A 20,602-nucleotide genomic window follows, 5' to 3' on the forward strand; every position below is an offset into this window, starting at 1 on the left:
TTTTAAGGCTTTGTAACATTTATTACATTCATCTTACAGTAGTAAATAATAGATCTGTAACAGAACTAGTGAGCTGAAGAGCTAGGAGGAAGTGTGTGTGACATTCTTTTGAACAACTTCCCTTTATTACAATTTTAAACACAGCAAAGACTTTAAAATCCCAAGATCACCAATAAGAGAAATAATTAATATGATGTTTGACACAAAAGATGATAATGATGCTGATAACACACAATTTCAAACAGCTGATTTCAATGACTGAATGAGTTGAACACCCGAACTAGTACACGGATAAATGATTTTCAGAATGCACTACCTTGATACTCCAGTCATGAACAAGACTGCCACAAAAGTTCTATACACAAGGCAGCCCACACTACATGTCTGCTTACCAAAAGAAATTTGCTTACGTGAAATAGCACCGGTACAATAACCAGACCCAGCTTCCCCTAAAATAGATCGGCTAAGTCTCTCAGCAGCGCCCGACAGGTTCCAACGCCAGCAGGAAGTCTTACTTAACCATTCACAAAAACATAAAAAAGGTCATTGGCAGTGGCACTGACCAAAAGGTTAAAGTGGCGATGTGGCGAGGGGCGTGCTGCAGGAAGACGAGCCGACTCGTCAACCCTTGCAGGCGGACGGTTGGATCCCGAGGCAGGTCGCGATGTGGCCGGCAGGGACCGGCTGCAAGCAGACGGTGCCACACTCGCATCGCTCTCGGCGCCGCTCCACAGCAAGTCCCGACGAGGCGACGAGGGAGTTACAGGCGTCGCAGCTCGTGGTGACCTAGTGTCGGCACAACATCAAATGAAAGAGCATTTCAGTTTTGTTTGTATACCAGTGTGCAAAGGAGGAGTTCGAGACGACCAAGAGCGACTGAAGAACTTGCTGAATGAATGAGTCTTTCACGTGTAGTGCCAAGAAATCCGTTAAGGAGGCTAGTCGTGAATTAGCAGTTCCAGTGACAACTACGTGGAGACTTCAAGCAGACGTTCTTATCGACTGCAACTGTCACAAGCTCTAAAGCCTACAGACTATCGTTTAGATGCTAACTTTGCAAACGAAATGTTGGTGCACGGCGATGAAGACTTTCTGGATCGTATCGTCTTCAGTGGTGAATCAACGTTCGCCTAAGAGCAAATGTGAACACACATAACGTACATGTATGGAGGTCAGAAAAACCCCATGAAATGATTCAGTGGCAACTAGACTCCCCTAAACTGAATTTCTTTTTGCACCATATTCCAGCGGAAAGTTTATGGGCCTTTCTTTTTCGGTGAAGCAATTGTAACTGGTGTTTCTTATCATGATGCGCTAGAATTACGGCTCTTTCCTCAATCGGAAGAACCTGAACCATAGAATTTCATTTGTCAGGATGATGGTGCAGCACCTCACTAGCACAGCTCAGTAGGCAATTGGTTAAATGACTTTGCACCCCACCGCTGGATTAGACGCAAGGGGCCAGATAATAGAGCTTCTTTTGCTTGACCTCCACGTTCTAACAACCCTACCACAACAAAGGTCAGAATTTAATAATGATTGTGGTGTTTCTCACGCTGCTAATACTGCATTTTCGGGCAACAACAAAATTATTACGTGGCAGGTGTCATTAGAGCACAGTTAATAAAGTCATTTCATATAATAATGAAAAAACGAGGCACTCATCTTTTCGTGTTTCCCACGCTGATCTCTTTGTAAAATCATGGCTCAATCGTCGAAAATCTAGGTGGTGATGATTACAAGCTCGGATGCAAAGAGGCCTAGGTTTTATTCTGCTATATTCAAAAGTTTTATAGATGTGTTTCACAAACCATTCTTGAAGATTAAACCTTTGAAAGTTAGCACAATGGTGATGTAAAAAAAAATATCTGCACTCCGAATTTAAGTTACACTTCCTTTTTGTTGCTTTTGTTGCAATATCGCGTAACACACAAAACATCACTTCACAATACAAAACATACTTGAAAACATCGTTCTCACTGTCCAAGTTCAAATTTTATAAGCTGACTACGTTATGCGTCTTTCCTAAATGACGTCCAAGACTTGACTTTCTCAAGGTCCGACTCTCTAACGACTGATAATCGCTTACGCGCCCAAAAATCAGAGTTAGAAGTGCGACAAAGATCATAGTGACAGAAGAAAGAATACACATAAGAATAATATCATTGCAACATAAACATATCGATGTGTCAAAGTACCTCTAACATAATGAAACAAATCTGAATGTTGTCTCAGAAATATGTTAACTACTTTACGGAAACACAGTAGAATATTACTGGTATCGAGAAGTTCAGGTGACCTGCCGTAATGGTTACGTAATTCAAGTACCATTACAATCTGACACCATGCGATTTTTATCTTTGGGGATTCATAAGAGATCATTGTATCTGTCACCTCTCCAGCTGATCTATCCAACTATAGAAACGGCATTGTTGCAGCCATTATTCCAGACACATTGATGTGTCTGAGTTGCTCTCTCATTTCACAAGTTAAGCATAATAATGTTACAAAGTCTTAAATACCATATATTCGTGTTAAAGCACACTGTATTATGATGATTTACTTAGTTTGGTCTATGTTAGCATTAGTTTTTGTCTCTGTTTTTAATGTTTCTTATCCCTTGATCGTTAGTTTTGTCTATGTACCTTTGCCTTTTTGCCTAAAACGTTACATGTTGTTACATTTCTGAAAGTTATTTAGCTTTACAGCTTACTACAGTTCATTCATAGTCTACTATATTTTTAAATATTGCAAGCACTCGGATCAGTCCAGATTTTCCAAATCTTCAACAATAACGACGTCAGTTTACTTCCTTCTACACCATTGGCCTCGTCCGCACTGCGCCTGCAGACCTTCAGTGTGACCCTCCTCTCAGTCGTGGTCGGGTTTCACAGCGTGCAGCTGCTCGAGAGCTGACAGTGTGAGAACAGTTTTTTGTTCTTTCTTTCTCCTTCGTCCACTGATTCACATTTTACATTACGCCTGCTTAATTTTTTGGTCGTTTCCTCTGCCATCTCAGTTTTGTTCTGCCTAAGATGGAGTGATTTGTAGCCTTTGCACTCACTGCTCCGACCACATATGACGCATGACTAAATACAATAAGTGAACCACCATGTTTCATTAGCCTGCTCTTATGGTTTTTCCAGATATTTCATATTTATTATTATTTTTCTTACCTCCTCTCCGTTCTGTGCAAGTTTGTGTATCTGAAGATGGGGTTTAACATCCCAAAACCGGTCGTGAATTGAATAAATCATTAGTAAAATTGAAATGAATCTCTTTAAATTAATTAGCTTTATCAACGAGGGTTTCAAACCAGGCTCATATCATCGAGTCAGTAAGAGCAGGTTCACCTTACTCACTTTCGGAGCACACGATGGGAAGGGAACGTCATGGCTTTGGACATTTGGAGTCGAGAACCTCGCATACAGCGATGTCTTAGGGTTACACCATGACATTCAACTAATTAAGATTGTCATGAACATGAATCAGAGAGGTATACTTTGGTACGGGTATACCTTGCGCCTACCCACTCGGCAACCAACATTACACCTGAGGTAAGCGGTTACGTAACTTTTTAAGAACCAACCTTCCTGCAAACAGACCAACTTAACCATGGTCTCTCTGACCACTAGACGGTATCCCAGGCACCCATAGAGATCGCTGGCATCGTGGACGTATTCTCCTACACAGGCCATGTCACTGAAAGTATTTCCTACGGTATCCTGTTGCCCGAGCTGCATTTACGCTGGCGCTCGAGCCACTGTGAATGGGCTTCCTGGGCCAGGCGCTGAATGCAGTCGCATTCCGTCAGTCATTGCCTCACGCTGGAGCCGCCGCAACTACGACGCCGTGTTCCATGTAGCTGTTCAGCTGGTGGATTTGTAAGATTTCTTGTCTTTATTCAAACGCAGACTTGCTTGTGTTTCTTCATAGTGGAAGGTTGAAACTGAAGTGTCCTTCTGAGACTTCAACTCGTATTACGCACAAAACTTTTACTATGCAATTTTTTCTTGTTGAATAAACTTTGTTCGTACCAAATCTACACGAACGTTTCTTGTCTGACAAATCAGGCGGAAATAACAATATCTGCAGCAATTCTGGACAACTTTGTTTATATATGTGGAATCATGTTACCGAGGTCATCGATCTAATGATATAACCATACTTAGCACTGACGTTATGCGCTTTCCCCAATCTCTCTTTCTAGATGTCAAAATTAAAAAGTGCCAATCAACAAATCAAAGATTGTGTTAGTGTGAAATTAAAAACCTACTCTCTTTCTCCTCTCTCTCAGCCCTGTCGCCAGCCGATCAAAAATTTCAAGATGGGGAACTAGCTCAATTGTGCTATATACTCAACCGCCTTCTGCCTCGTATCCATCCAGTCACAGTGCGGTATTAAAATGACGCTTAAAAATGGCGTCGCGTTACATTATCCCGAAGGATTTTTACATGGTGTGAGGCAATGGGTAAAATTTATGACGTTTTTCCTAATTTATAATTTATAAGTTGAAATATTTGGTAGTCTTGTGCTATTCTTAGATATCACAGACTTTTTCAAAGGCCTGAAAACTATTTGTGCACACAGCCAAAAAGCGCCGGAAAACGTACTCCCCATAGTCTTCACTCTACAGGACCACTTCTCAGCTCGCCTAAACTGAAATAAAATGTTCCAACTCTCTAAGCATAACGCAAAAGCATCAGGAACCACGTCGACAAATAAAAGTCTGGTGTCGTTTAATAAAACAATATACTACCAGTGGAAAAAAGCCCATACGCTCCTTTTTGAGACTGAAAAATGTGATAGCAGTTGCCTCATTCTGCGTTACTCACCACCTTCAAAATTTTCCCAAAAAATTTGATATGCGAACATATTGGCCCTTTTTCTAACATGCAACTGACCTCTAGTTTCCTTATCTGTAACTCACTCACACCCACTGATCCAACGCTGCAAGTCGCTCATACCCATCCACTCCAGTTACTCTTTTTCATTCACTCATTCATTCAGGCCAACTCGTTATCATTACCCCAGCATGTTACTCTGTCATTGTCTTCAGTGTCACAGCCCCAGTCCCCTTCGTTCTCTCCACTTCTACTATATCCTCTCATTGTCACTGTCTCCTTATTCTCTCTTGTTTCTACTACCTTATTCCTTTTTCCCTACTGTTTCTATCTCTTACCACCGTTGCACTCTCTCTCTCTCTCTCTCTCTCTCTCTCTCTCTCTCTCTCTCTCTCTCTTCCTCGTTGTTATTCCCATATATTGTATTCTGTCTCTTATCTTCACTAGCTCTTAGCCACTTTCTCTTTATTCCGAGCTCCTCCAGACACTGTCTCGTTAACTCTTTTTTCCTAGCACTGTTCTGTTTTTTTTTTTCTTTATTGTATTTCGATTCCCCCCCCAGGGGAGGGGCTGGGCTGGCAGCAGCGTAATACGCTGCTCTTCGACCTACAGATGAAGTTAAAAAACATAAAAACATAATGAGGAGACATAACAATAAAAAGAGGTGATACAATTGTGACTGTTTAAAACTGGTACATTGCGAAAACGTGAAGAAAACACTTAGGAAATAGTCAGGCACAGTTGAGGGGGATGGAAAGGGGGGAGCTGATGGAGGGAAATACCACAGAGAAAGGGGGTGAGCAGGGTGGACGCGAGAAAGGAGTGGGGAAGATAGTGGAGGGGAAAGAAAAAGGACTCGGGGGGAGAGAATGGAGTCAAGGAGTGGGTAGGTGGGGGAAAAACAGAGAGGGGGGGGGCGAGGGAGCCCGGGAAAAGGACAGAGGGAGGGAGGGAGGGGTAAGTGAGGATCATAGTTGATATGAGGGATAAATGGAGGGAGAGAGGGCATCATCTGGTAGGGGGAGTTGATGGAAGCCTCCTCGGGGAAGGAGATGAAGGGTGCAGAGATGGAGAGTAGGGGGGTTACAATGGTGAAGGCGAGGCAGCGGGTGTGGATTGGAGAGGAGTGGAGCAACCAGGAGATGAGGGGGGTCAATTCGGTGAGAGGTATAGAGGACAAGGACACGTTTGAGGAAAACGAGCAGATAGAGGAAAGGAATCAGGTCATAGAAGATCTGCGTGGGGGACTTCACAGATACTGAAACCTCGTTATTTATACACTGAAGCGCCAAAGAAACTGATAGGCATGCGTATTGAAATACTGAGATATATATAAATAGGCAAAATACGGCGCTGTGGTTGGCAGCGTGTATATAAGACAGCAAGTGTCTAGTACAGTTGTTACATCGGTTGCTACTGCCACAATGGCAAGTCTTCTAGATTTAAGTCAGTTTAACGTGATGTTATAGTCGGCACACGAGCGATGGGACACAGCATCTCCATTGTAGCGATGAAGTGGGGATTTTCCTGGGCGACTATTTCACGAGTGCCCCATGAATGTCAGGAATCCGCTAAAACATCAAATCTCCTACATCACTGTGGCCCTAAAAGGATCCTGCAAGAACGGGAACAACGACGACTGAAGAGAATCATCCAAAGCGACAGAAGTGCTCCCTTCCGCAAATTGCTGCTGATTTTCATGCTGGAACGTCACGTGTCAGTGTGTGGACCATTCGACGAAACATCATCGGTATGGGCTTTCGGAGCCCAAGGTCAGTCGTGTAACCATGATGATTGCAAGAGACACAAGACTTTACACCTTGCCTGGGCCCTTCAACACTGACACTGGACTGTTGGTGACTGGAAACATGTTGCCTGGTCGGACGAGTACTAAGCATCCTGTCTGGTCACATGCATCCATTGATGTCCATTGTGCCTTCCGAAGGACTTGGGAAATTCCAGCAGGACAATTTCGACACCCCACACGTCCAGCATTGCTATAAAGTAGCTTCAGGAACACTCTTCTGAGTTTAAACACTTCCACTGGCCACGAAACTCCCCAGACATTAACATTATTTAGGATACCTGTGATGCATTGCGTCGTGCTTTTCAGAAGAGATCTCCACTCCCTCGTACCCTTACGTGTTTGAGGACACCCCTACAGGATTCATGGTGTCAATTCCCTCCAGCACTACTTCAGACATTAGTCGAGTCCATGCCATGTTGTATTGCGTGTCTTCTGTGTGCTCGAGTGGGCCCTACACGATATTAGGCAGATTTACCAGTTTCTTTCGCTCCTCATTGTATATGCTGGGTGCAGACGGTGAAGGGAACACTTGCTCCAAAACTGCTTTCACCTCAGCCAACAGCGTCCAACCAGCACCCTTCATGGTTACAAAATTATTTATATTGTGATTAATATCTCATAAATTTTGAACTCCAGAATTTTCCAAACGAAAGTGACAATAGATGGTGGACTCTGAATCCTCTCTCTTTAAATTTGTACCTTTTAAAATTTACCATATTATCTTGAAAATTAGTACGAGTTTGTTATTAGGTATAATAAATTTAATGTGTCGTCTTGGATTTGTAGCTTAATCACACAGATTAACTAATCCAACTTGTTGGGGAAAATTTAGGTATAAAAATTGGTTTTACCTCATTAATTCAAAAAGTAAAAGAGGTAGCTTTCTGGAAACGTCTACCATGTGTTTCTGTGATGAACTGTATCTAATTCCAGAAAAGAAACTTTCTAGCTTCAATTTTACGCGCCTTTAAGAGTTTTACAGAAGCAACGAATTAGTTAACCATGTGGAGATTCAGGTTATCATCGTTTTCAAGTCTCACATAACCTGACAAACTTTTGAAACAATATTTAAACATCTAATTACATGTAATTACTTAGAGAACCACTTTTGTTAGTGGCTAATAGCATGTGTGAACTCAACTGAGCGACTGTGAAATGTCAATACTTTAGTCGTCTCCTCAGCACTGACTTGCTTCCTCACTATAGGTCTGATGTAATGTTAAAGGATGCATTAAAATGGTATCAAGTTATACACTCCAGGAAATGGAAAAAAGAACACATTGACACCGGTTGTCAGACCCACCATACTTGCTCCGGACACTGCGAGAGGGCTGTACAAGCAATGATCACACGCACGGCACAGCGGACACACCAGGAACCGCGGTGTTGGCCTTGAATGGCGCTAGCTGCGCAGCATTTGTGCACCGCCGCCGTCAGTGTCAGCCACTTTGCCATGGCATACGGAGCTCCATCGCAGTCTTTAACACTGGTAGCATGCCGCGACAGCGTGGACATGAACCGTATGTGCAGTTGACGGACTTTGAGCGAGGGCGTATAGTGGGCATGCGGGAGGCCGGGTGGACATACCGCCGAATTGCTCAACACGTGGGGCGTGAGGTCTCCACAGTACATCGATGTTGTCTCCAGTGGTCGGCGGAAGGTGCACGTGCCCGTCGACCTGGGACCGGACCGCAGCGACGCACGGATGCACGCCAAGACCGTAGGATCCTATGCACTGCCGTAGGGGACCGCACCGCCAATTCGCAGCAAATTAGGGACACTGTTGCTCCTCGGGTATCAGCGAGGACCATTCGCAACCGTCTCCATAAAGCTGGGCTACGGTCCCGCACACCGTTAGGCCGTCTTCCGCTCACGCCCCAACATCGTGCAGCCCGCCTCCAGTGGTGTCGCGACAGGCGTGAATGGAGGGACGAATGGAGACGTGTCGTCTTCAGCGATGAGAGTCGCTTCTGCCTTGGTGCCAATGATGGTCGTATGCGTGTTTGGCGCCGTGCAGGTGAGCGCCACAATCAGGACTGCATACGACCGAGGCACACAGGGCCAACACCCGGCATCATGGTGTGGGGAGCGATCTCCTACACTGGCCGTACACCTGTGGTGATCGTCGAGGGGACACTGAATAGTGAATGGTACATCCAAACCGTCATCGAACCCATCGTTCTACCATTCCTAGACCGGCAAGGGAACTTGCTGTTCCAACAGGACAATGCACGTCCGCATATATCCCGTGCCACCCAACGTGCTCTAGAAGGTGTAAGTCAACTACCCTGGCCAGCAAGATCTCCGGATCTGTCTCCCCATTGAGCATGTTTGGGACTGGATGAAGCGTCGTCTCACGTGGTCTGCAAGTCCAGCACGAACGCTGGTCCATCTGAGGCGCCAGGTGGAAATGGCATGGCAAGCCGTTCCACAGGACTACATCCAGCATCTCTACGATCGTCTCCATGGGAGAATAGCAGCCTGCATTGCTGCGAAAGGTGGATATACACTGTACTAGTGCCGACATTGTGCATGCTCTGTTGCCTGTGTCTATGTGCCTGTGGTTGTGTCAGTGTGATCATGTGATGTATCTGACCCCAGGAATGTGTCAATAAAGTTTCCCCTTCCTGGGACAATGAATTCACGGTGTTATTATTTCAATTTCCAGGAGTGTATTATCGCATTACCATAAAACTGGGTGCATACACAAACCTCCGTATTCAATCAGTGTAGCATTAAAATTGCTATTTGCCCCTTAATTTCCCAGATGCGTGCACACCTACAACCAACAACTGACGCCCACAACCAACCTCTCCACCCTCATGCACACACTTCTGTACTTTATTTGTCAAATACTGTGCTCTGACACATGTGATTTCCCCCTTTCTCTGCCTTTTTCTAATCATTAAATTTCATCTCAGATTTGCCTCATCATCGAAGATATATGCTCACATTAGGAAGTGATCAGCTACACAGTGATCAGACCCAGACTGGAAAGCAGTGACAAGATAGCGAGGCAGCTACCGGCCTGGACTCGAACAAGTGTCCCACTAGGGAGGCTGATGCCCTCAAAGACGAAAACCTATCGACGCGAAGTCGCCAAGTAGTCAGCATACATTGTTCTGTCTCCGTGGATGCCCATAGCTTCTGGAGCTATTCACCAGACTAGCTACAGTCGAATTCAAACGGGTGGGTATACTGAATGAAGCTTAATTTTCTACATTCCACCTAGTTCACCCTGTCTACATGTGCTGTCTACTATCAAGGAATCCATCTGCCTTTGCAAATATGCATTACTATCTTTCATCCCGGTTACGTGTTCCATCAAAGACTCAGTCGCTTCCTGACATGTCATTTCTCTTGTTTTTGATCCAGGCATTAGACATCCACTAAAAATGCTGTACACTTAAAATTTACCAAAAATTCACAGAGAACCACTACACGCATTCAGGCGTAACAAGAAGAAGAAATTCTATCAAAATTTATGGCGAATAACCAACCACCTCGATTTCATACATTAATGTGATTTGTCTCCGTAATGCCGCCAAGTACTACATGTAACAGTCACTGACTGTGTACAGTGTAACTCACGACCCGACGAATCATGCTGTTGGCGCCTCACTGGTCATATATAGTTCTTCCTATAGTTTACCCTAAATTGCGACAGGTCTACTGTCCTCCACATTTTGTAAATTGCACCTGTTGGTGCACATAAATTCTTCGTATCATGGTTGTGCACAAGAAAAAAACAAAGAGACCAAAATAGTAAGGCCTACTCACCGCACTCGGACCGTTAAAACTGTGAGTCGGAGCGAGTGCTGACATAGCAGGTGGGACACCTTTCGGCGAATGGCAGGCGCTGTCGTTGCAGTCGACGCTTCTGGCATGAGAAAATTGAGGTTGCAAGGTGACCCCCTGAAGTGAAGAAGGAATCAGTGGTTCACATGTCATGATGGATCACCACTTCCTTCACGTGGACGTGAGTTTAGAGTGGTGATTGCTGGACTGGAAAGGTGAGATCGCTACTTTAGTGGAGGCTGTTGGACCCAAGTTGGTGATGTGAGCCACAGAAGCCCGGTGTGCCGATGTGAGCAAGACCTCCAGGGAGGCAGCATACTCAGGCATAGTCGCCCACTGATGTTAGCATCGCTGAAGAAGCCAAAAGAGACTGTGTGCCGCAGGTTGTGGAAGGTATTCTGCAGTGTCATTTCTGAAGGACACACTGTCGTACTTACCTGAAGAAATTCAGGGAAACCACAGGAAATCTAAATGTAAAAGGCCAGATGGGGATTTGAGCCAACTACCTCCCTAATGCGAGTCCATTGTTTTACCAATGTGACAGCTTTAAAAGTGCTTCTGCGAACACCACATCAAGCGAATTACATAAAATGATAGTCACAGTTTTTTACTGTCTATTGAGCTGGACTTCCATCTGTTTCACTCAGGGTTTAGACAGTCCCGTTGTTTGTGGTATGCGACGGGCAGTCAAATAAAAACCGAAAACCCGCCACAATGGGACCATGGAATGGTTCCATTCAAAAGCGATCACCATCCATGCATTTCTCTCTTCATGTCGCCAAAGATGTGAAAATCACATGCTGAAACAACCGGGATAGACAAGTAATGTTACAGTATTTTCCAACCAAATGGCTGACGCGTAGCCTTTGTCCGATTGGCAGTGTGTGGACGGCCATTATGGTGCATTACGATGATTCCTTCATACAGCATTCCTGGGTGTTTGACTTTATAGCTGGTCGTAGGGTCTGTCAATTGTCTTCATAACGCTGCGAACTGACCACGCTCGAGGAACTCTATGAGAAGAGGGCCCCTGCAGTAGAAGCAGATCGTCTTGACCTTACCGTAACTTGTGTGAACAGCTCTGAATTTCTTTGGATGAAGAGAGATGGGACGCTTCCACTGTTAGTTTTCCTGTTTACCCTCAGGCTGCTGGTATGTGTCGGATGGAATCATCCTGTTGCACGATAACGCCTGTGCCCACGCTGCGAATTGGATGAAGGCTACGCTTCAGCGATTTAGTTGTGAAACACTGCAACATGCTCCGTACAAACCGGATATTTCATTGTTGATTTTCATATCTTTGGCGACCTGAAGGACGACGCGCATTGACTTCCGTTCGTGACGGAGGAGAAAGTGCAAGATTGGGTGTGATTATGGATCCGTCAGGGGCCGACCGTGTTCTACAAAGCAGGAACTGATCATCTCGTCTCCCAGTATGATAAATGTCTTAATGAGTGTGATGATTACTTTTGAATGGAATCATTCCATGGTTCCGCTGCGACCAGTGTTTGGTTTTCATTTGCCCACCCATTATATAATTATTTGATGCATCATATATTCACACAAAGTTCAGGTGAGTATAACGTATATTATTTGCCATCAAACAAGTCTAAACGCTTTTTAGCACTTTTAACGTGAATGTTTTTAAGTCATCCTTTCAGATGGTTTGTGTTAGCACGTCACCTCTGGGTTTCGCCGAGGTTCCCTGGATCGAATCCACTTGAGGCATTACTAAAAGGACCGGTGTGCCGATGAGCCTGGGTGAGATTTTTAGGCCACGTCTGAGTAGGTGAATACCAGGTTGGTTCCTACGTCCCTTCTTAGTTAAACGATCCGCAGACATTTAGAAAAATCTGTCACACTTGCACTTGCAACAACCGTAGGCGCAGACAGATGGGCTGCATACACAAATTTCGTCTCAGGGGGAAGGCGTGGAGACTGGAAGGCTATCCAATCACTCGCCAGTTCTAATGTTGCCCAATTAGAAGAGTAGCATGCTTATCTTTTGAGGTTACGGGGTAAGACAAGCAAAACGGAAATAGAGAGAGAATGTTTTAATTCGACAGGTTTCTTGGTGCCCACTGAACTAGAAAATTTGTCATAAACTGAACGATCTGTGAAATGTGGTGGACAGGTCGTATCGAGATCTTTGCAATGTCGACTAAGTATTGCACTATTAATTTATGCCGCATTCTTGTCCACTGTAGATGTTCTGTGAGTGCCCTGGACGTTCATAAACTACAGTGCATGCAGGATCACATTTGAGTAGCCCATTTTTTTACAAGAGAAAATGTAGAGGAAGAATCCATCAATGTCTAATATAACTGCTCTTCTACTCCTATAAGGGCTATAGTTAAACCTCTTAAAAAGAAGTAATTTATTAAAAATTTTATTTAGCTTTGGCCAACACTTAGCACTTTATTGATTACCTGAACACCACACAAAAGCAATATAACCCATGCTTGTATATATACACGCTGTTTCGACAGACTTCACATCGACCCTACACTATCCCGGGTACACGAATCCTTGTTCTTAGAAATTCGAAAGGAAAAAGCACAATTAATGGAAGACAAAGAGGCCATAGTCAGCATTAAATTCAGCTATATAACAATCGGACTGTGCTTCTTTCATCAATACATTCCCGTAGCTTCATTGTCCGTTCGACGATACCCGTTCGTGATAGGATTAGACCACTGGAAGCTCTTCGCAGATTAACGTTTTATGACACACTGGAGCCTTTGATTACACTGGGTTGGACACCATTCCTTTCTTCCAGAAACGCATTTCCAGCAGAGAATGAAAGCGAGCTTCTGTGGCATTTATAAAGGAGAACAAAAGTTCTACCAGGTTGAAGTTGTGAGGTTAGGTTCTCGTCCTTTGCCTCACCCCCTCGAACCACGGACTTGAGCCCGAAGGCTTGCTTGCTTGCTTCAAAGGCACAGAGAGCCGTACCATAGTTGCAACCATATCGCAGGGGTATATGTTGAGGGGACAGACTAACTCATAATTCCTTAAGAGGGGTTGCAGGCTCTTGAGTCGGTTTGTAAAATTGCCCAACATGGCCTTGCTATGCTGGGAATGCAAACGGCGGAAAGCAAGGGGAAGCTACAGTCGTTATCCTTCCCAAGTACTGTCTTGACATCTGAGCTCTTAATACCTTCACAGCTGTTTTTTTTTCCTTCGATGATTTCTTCTTTTTTCTGTTAGCTCCATTTACCTTTCCCGCTTCCTCTACAGCTTTGCTTCTTCACTCTAGCAATTTCTGCTTCGTCACCTTGAACTTTCTGTGAATGTAATTTTTTAAACGTCTGAACCTAGTAATTAGCCAGCTATGTCTTCTGGACCTTGTCTTTATACCTATTGCGTCCTTTGCTGCCTTCTCTGTTTCACCGCTCCAGGTTACCGATTCATCTTCTAGTGTGCTCCTTGTCTCTGATTCTATCAATAGTTGCCAAATTCTCCGTTTGAAGCTCTCAAAAACCTCTGTTTTTCTGTTTATTCTGGGCCCAGCTCCTTAAATTTTGACGTTTTGCTGTTCGTTCAATTTTAGTCTGTAGTTCGTAAACAATAATGATCAGAATCCACATCTGCCCTGAAGAAGTTTGCAGTTCAAAATTTGGTTTCAAAACCTTTGCATCACCGTTACATTACCATTGTTTAAACTATGATACCTTACTCTGTATCCAGGTCCGTTCCAAAAGAACATTTTTCTCATGATCCTTAAGCTACGTGTTTAGCAATTATTGTGTTAAGCTCTGTGCAAAATTCTGCCATGGATCTTTCCGTCTTTTTTCCCCCACTCGATTTTGAACAATTTTTCTTTCTATGCCTTTTCCTGTTTCCCATCACAATTAAATTTTCACCCTACTTAATGATCTGAATAACGTCTTTTACCTCTTATATGAAGTCTTCACGGGTTGTCAGCCGAGTAGCAACGTTTCGATGGAATGCGTCTCCATCTTCAGGCGAAGTGTCGGTATATCGCTGCTGCTGCTCTCATCTATTATTTTCCCCTCTTTGGGGAAGTGTGAGGGGGAGTTTGTAGTCTTACGGCTTTTACTCCCCTGTGTACTTGTGTGTGTGATTATGTCTGTACTTTTTGGTGTATGTCATATGTGATGATTGTTCTGTGTTTGTCTGGTACTTGCCTGAGGTTTGGCGAGATGATTATTGTTATATGGGGAGGAACAGGATTAGGAATTGGTTACTGGGATTTTCTCTTCGACTTAATCGTCGAAGATCGTCATAGGGCGCTTGTGCTTATCGCGGGACATGTCGTACCGACCTAGGGAGTGGATGAGCGCGGTTCCGGATCTGGAAGAACCCTGATAGAAGGCCCTTGCCAGATTCTGGAAACGCTCTCTTAGGAGTGGGATTTCAGCTGCGGCGTGCAGGTCGTCTGTGGGGAATCCAAGGGGCAGATGCAGTGCCCTCCTGAGGGCGCGGTTCTGCAGCCTCTGGAGTTTGTCCAGATGCTGCTTCGTCGCGTATCCCCAGACAGGGCACGCATATTCCATTACTGGCCGGATCAGGGCCTGGTATACATTTACTGCTACTGGGCAGGGAAGGGAGCTTGTTGTGTTCAGGATAGGGTATAGGATGGACATTCTGGCGCAGGCCTTCCTGTGGACCTCGTCTATGTGGGGTTTCCACGTAAGACGAGAGTCCAAGGTTACGCCAAGGTACTTGGCGATTCTGCGCCAGGGGAGTTGGGTTCCATTTAGGTGAAGGTGGAGGGGGGGGGGGACGTTGAGGAGGTTCGCGCCTTCCGAGCCTACGTGTAATCAGCATTGCCTGCGTCTTCTCAGAGTTGATGGTGATGCGCCAGCGACGGGCCCAAGTTTCTGTGACATCTAAAACCTTTTGTAGCCTACGGATGACCAGGTCCTTGTTCGCGTTTCTCGTGTAGAAGGCTGTATCGTCAGCGTACTGCGCAGTGTGCACCAGGGGGGCCGTTGGAGTGTCCGCAGTGTACAAACTGTACAATACGGGCCCCAGGACCGATCCCTGTGGCACCCGTGCACGAATACGCCTTCTGGTTGAGGTGGCAGTTTCTACTTTGACAGAGAAAGTTCTATTCGTGAGATAGCTCTTGATCAGCTGAACTATGCTCCTGGGAAACCCTTGTGTGTACAACTTGTAGAGTATATATCGTCGGTCGAGGGCTTATATCTCTGCTGGACCGCTCTCAGCTTCCCGCGGCCGGCCAATCACGCGCCCGCGGAATCGCCCGATGCGCCTGGATCGGACGGTGATGTGGGGACGCGTGCTCGGGGTTCGAGTCCCGGCGTCCGTCTCTGCCTGCTCCGTCCGCGGCCCTTGGTGGAGCGGAACGTTCTTCTCTGATTTGCTGATTGCAGGCTCCCAGGCTGTGCTGAGATGGTAGCCACTTTAACCTCATTACACACTTTTTCAATGATTTCATCTGCGGCGCTAACATAGACGCAAATTTTTACTATGAGTGCTGGTTTTGTGTCGATGCTGGCTACGACAATACATTCACAGTACTGTTTGTAGTAACGTACCCTCATTTTATTCATTATTACACGTTGTACTGCATCAACCCTACTTAATCTTTTATTAATAACGCTGTGCCATGGACCTCCTGAGGGCCTCTAACGCACAGGTGGCCACACAGTAGGTGTAGCCACCTCACAGGGGTATCTGTGAAGAAGCCAAAATTAATACCATCTTCCACTCCTGAGTTAAAAAGTTTGTATTCCGTTCAATTTCGATTTTTTTTCTGTCAAGGGAAGCCTATTAAAATATCCTTAATGGCGGTCTCCTCAAATAGGTACAATACGATATTGCAGTTTCTGTGTTCAGAAGTACGATGAAATACTCCTTCGGGTATATTCGAAGTAACATTGCATCATACTTCTGAATAACTCAGGAACCGCGGTATGGTATTTATCCGTCGACATTGACCAAGCGACTTTCAATTACAACTTCTTCCCTGTACGGAAATACACTCAATGGATACAAGGGTGCAGGCTACACACACAGGGCTGACGACATATGGAAGTTTGGATATGGTCGTGAAGCGTGCGGGAATAGGTTTATAGCTAGGCACCCGCCCGTGATAAGCGGGAAATCCTGTTCTGCACAAATTTTTGCCGTCGTCATTCCATTACACAGCTCACAGTTGTCCATATTCGCAACTGCGAACACATTTTATGTGCCTCACATACCTGGCTGTGTTCAGAGAAATCTCGACTGTCCTCAGCAACTCCATTGGCTGTCAGGCATTAGGCATCTTTGTCGCAGGACTCTTAGTTTGGTCACATTCATAACATCTGTACGTCTCTGCTTGTCAAAGTTTACAGTGTCCTCCTGTAACCGTAATAGCGATGACCTCTTGAAATGGCTTGCCGACAAATCCCTTTAGCAACAGATAAGACAAGTGTATAAGCTCTTGTACAGTTTTATGACAGAGGTTTAAGTAAGAATATAGGAAGAGAGAATTTTATGTTTTTGTTGTTCGAAGGACTTTCGGGTTTCCGGATGGATGCAGTCGTGGAATGCCTAGGATATTTCAGTGGATAGCCGTTCCACCATCATCAGTTGGTGCTGAAGCAATGGTCTGACGCTCTCTGCCGCTAGTATTTATCGCTCGCTGGTCCAGGTACGACTCCGCACGCCGACGGTACACGTCGTGTCCGGAGGTGGGGGAAGCGGAGGCTGCGGTAGGTGGTGGTCGTGGTGGTGGTATTGGTGGTGTTGGTGCGCAGTATCTCTTCGGCGGCCATGGTGGAATGATCTCGTGTCTGGTTGCACCGTTGCTCCTAGCTAGAGCTTAGAATTGGTTCCCACGCCTTATTGAGCTGGTAACCAGTGTCCGTGTTGACGAGGTTGTCTGTAACGTGAATTTCGATGGCCTCATTGAAGATGTGAAGTCCCAGTAGTTATTTGTGGAGGCCAGTACTTTTGTCTCATCATAATTCGCCATGTGTCCAGCGTTTATGTAATGTTCTGATAGCGCATATTGGCTTGGTTGGCCTCTGCTGGTGTAGCGTTAGTGTAGATTAAAACTTTTAATCTGCCAGGAAGTTTCATATCAGCGCACACTCCGCTGCAGTGTGAAAATATCATTCTGGAAACATCCCCCAGGCTGTGGCTAAGCCATGTCTCCGCAATATCCTTTCTTTCAGGAGTGCTAGTTCTGCAAGTTTCGCAGGAGAGCTTCTGTAAAGTTTGGAAGGTAGGAGACGGATACTGGCAGAAGTAAAGCTGTGAGTACCGGGCGTGAGTCGTGCTTCGGTAGCTCAGTTGGTAGAGCACTTGCCCGCGAAAGGCAAAGGTCCCGAGTTCGAGTCTCGGTCGGGCACACAGTTTTAATCTGCCAGGAAGTTTCATATCAGCGCACACTCCGCTGCAGAGTGAAAATCTCATTCTGGATCTTTATTGTTATTTCGTCCCCCTCCTCCGACCCATGTGGATGGGGGTGGGCTGGAGCGGATACAATTTGCCACTCTTTAGCCCAATGAGAGTAGAATTTTATATATATAAACTGGACTTGGCTGTTGACCAAAAACTTTTGTACAGTGTCAAGACAGCTCGTCAGTTGCGTAAGTTAAAAATGTAATGTTTAATTTGGTGTTTGATTATATATAGACACAGAAGATGGATAGACAGTAGCATTAAGTAAAACGGAAAGGCCAATGTACTGACTGATTAAAAGAGATATGTAGATGAGTGAATAGATAAGTGGATGCAAACTACTAGGGATAAAGATATCAAGGGACCGTTGCATTTAAAGGTAGAGCGTAAGACGGGATTTGTGGGGGGGATGTTTGGAGGAGGGTTTGGGAAGAGCTGAGGGAGATGTGGATTTGAGATAGATGGATGTATATTAGGGTGGATATCATGGTCGGATAAGGGAAGACTATTATTCGTTGGAAGAGGGTGTGGATGTGTAGTGTTGGTTATAATATCTGAATTTACTTAGATCGTTCACTTAAGTTCAGTTGTTTTATCGTCTAAGGCTGGCTGTACGGACGAGGCCGAAACTCATTAACAAATTTTAAAAAAAACACTAACGGCGGATTTAGTACACTATTGGCCACTAAAATTCCTACCCACGACTATGACGTGCGCCAGACGCGAAATTTAACCGACAGGAAGAAGATGCTGTGATACGCAAATGATTAGCTTTTCAGAGCATTCACAGAAGGATGGAGCCGGTGGCAACACCTACAACGTGCTGACATGAGAAGAATTTCCAACCGATTTCACATACACAAACAGCAGTTGACCGGTGTTGCCTGGTGAAACGTTGTTATGGTGCCTCGTGTAAGGAGGGGAAATGCGTACCATCACGTTTCCAACTTTGATAAAGGTCGGATTGTAGCCTATCGCGATTGCGGTTTATCGTATCACGACATTGCTGCTCGCGTTGGTCGATATCCAGTGAATGTTAGCAGAAAATGGAATCGGTGGGCTCAGGAGGGTAATACGGAGTGCCGTGCTGGATGCCAACGGCCTCGTATCACTAGCAGTCGAGATGACAGGCATTTTATCCACATGGCTGTAACGGATCGTGCAGACACTTCTCGATTCCTGAGTCGACAGACGGTACGTCTGCAAGGCAACAACCATCTGCACGAACAGTTCGACGGCGGTTGCAGCAGCATTGACTATCAGTTCGGAGACAATGGCTGCGGCTACCCTTGACGCTGCATCACAGACAGGAGCTTCTGTAATGTTGTACTCAACGACGAACATGGGTGCACGAATAGCAAAACGTCATTTTTTCGGATGAATCCAGGTTCTGTTTACGGCACCGTGATGGTCGCATCCGTGTTTGGCGACATCGCGGTGAACGCACATTGGAAGCGTGTATTCGTCATCGCCATACTGGCATATCACCCAGCGTGACGGTATGGGGTGCCATTGGTTATACGTATCGGTCACCCCTAGTTCGCAATGAGGGCACTTTGAATAGTGGACGTTACATTTCAGATGTGTTACGACCCGTGGCTCTACCCTTCATTCGATCCCTGCGAAACCCAACATCTCAGGAGGATAATGCACGAGCGCATGTTGCAGGTCCTGTACAGGCATTTCTGATTACAGAAAATGTTCGAATGCTGGCCTGCCCAGCACATTCTCTAGATGTCTCACCAATTGAAAACGTCTGGTCAATGGTGGCCTTTCAACTGGCTCGTCACAATACTCGAGTCACTTCTCTTTATGAACTGTGGTATCGTGTTGAAGCTGCATGGGCAGCTGTACCTGTACACGCCATCGCAGCTCTGTTTGACACAATGCCCATGTGTATCAAGGCCATTATTACGGCCAAAGGTGGTTGTTCTGGATACTGATTTCTCAGGATCTATGCACCCAAATTCCGTGAAAATGTAATCACGTGTCAGTTCTAGTATAATATATTTGTCCAATGAATACCCGTTTATCATCTGCATTTCTTCTTGGTGTAGCAATTTTAATGGCCAGTAGTTTGTCAAACCCTTGAGTGTAATTCGAGAACCTGACGCACGGATGGAACCGCACAGGTCGGTGCACGTTCTGACGATGTTCTCGCTGGTGCTGAGCGTGGGCGGTGTCAGCGCGAACCCGTTCGCCTCGCTGACTGCGCAGGGGGCGGCGCAGCTGCCCGGCTACCTGGCCGTCCGCCACTGCGCGTCCCGCTTCGGCCGCCGCTGGTCCGCTGTCGCAGCTCCTGTGCTGGCCGCTACCGTTGGTTCTGCCATCATTCTCCTGATGACAGGTAAGCCACACGTTAGAATCAGCTCTCTATCTTAAAATCACTCTGTGAAACTGATGCAAAAGGACAACGTCGTAATGTATGACTGCATGCTATCGCCGCGAATTCGTTATTATTTATGGATATCTTTGTGTTTCTAATTAAAATATTCTCGCCATTCCAGCCGGAAAGAGTCTAATAAACATAGGCACTATAATGCATACCTTCAAGAGCTGTGGGCACTTCTGAAATAGAGTAGACGGGTTTCACAGCAGTGAAGATGAGAAAGTGCACTGTAGAGCCCATGTTTTCTCGTAAAGTCCTCTTGGGGCACTTTGTGTAAGGCTAAGACCAGCAACTACTTGGAGTGGCTAGATGCCTGAGAAGACACTGAAAAATATAGGAATACAGCCATTGCTATACATAATTGGGCAATCGTAAAGAGCT

The 20,602-nt window shown here is 45.4% G+C and overlaps 1 protein-coding gene across 1 annotated transcript in view; it reads left to right on the forward strand.

Moving 5' to 3' along the window:
* Nucleotides 1-20,602, forward strand: part of LOC126354381 (solute carrier family 22 member 7-like) — a 181,680-nt gene that overhangs the window by 130,455 nt on the left and 30,623 nt on the right. Inside the window, exon 7 of the mRNA XM_050003982.1 lies at nt 19,965-20,179. Within this exon, the coding sequence (XP_049859939.1) occupies nt 19,965-20,179 (215 nt within the window). The remainder of the gene's footprint in view (nt 1-19,964; nt 20,180-20,602) is intronic.

This window comes from Schistocerca gregaria, chromosome 3, assembly GCF_023897955.1.
Source record: "Schistocerca gregaria isolate iqSchGreg1 chromosome 3, iqSchGreg1.2, whole genome shotgun sequence".
NCBI classification, from domain to species: Eukaryota; Metazoa; Arthropoda; class Insecta; order Orthoptera; family Acrididae; genus Schistocerca; species Schistocerca gregaria.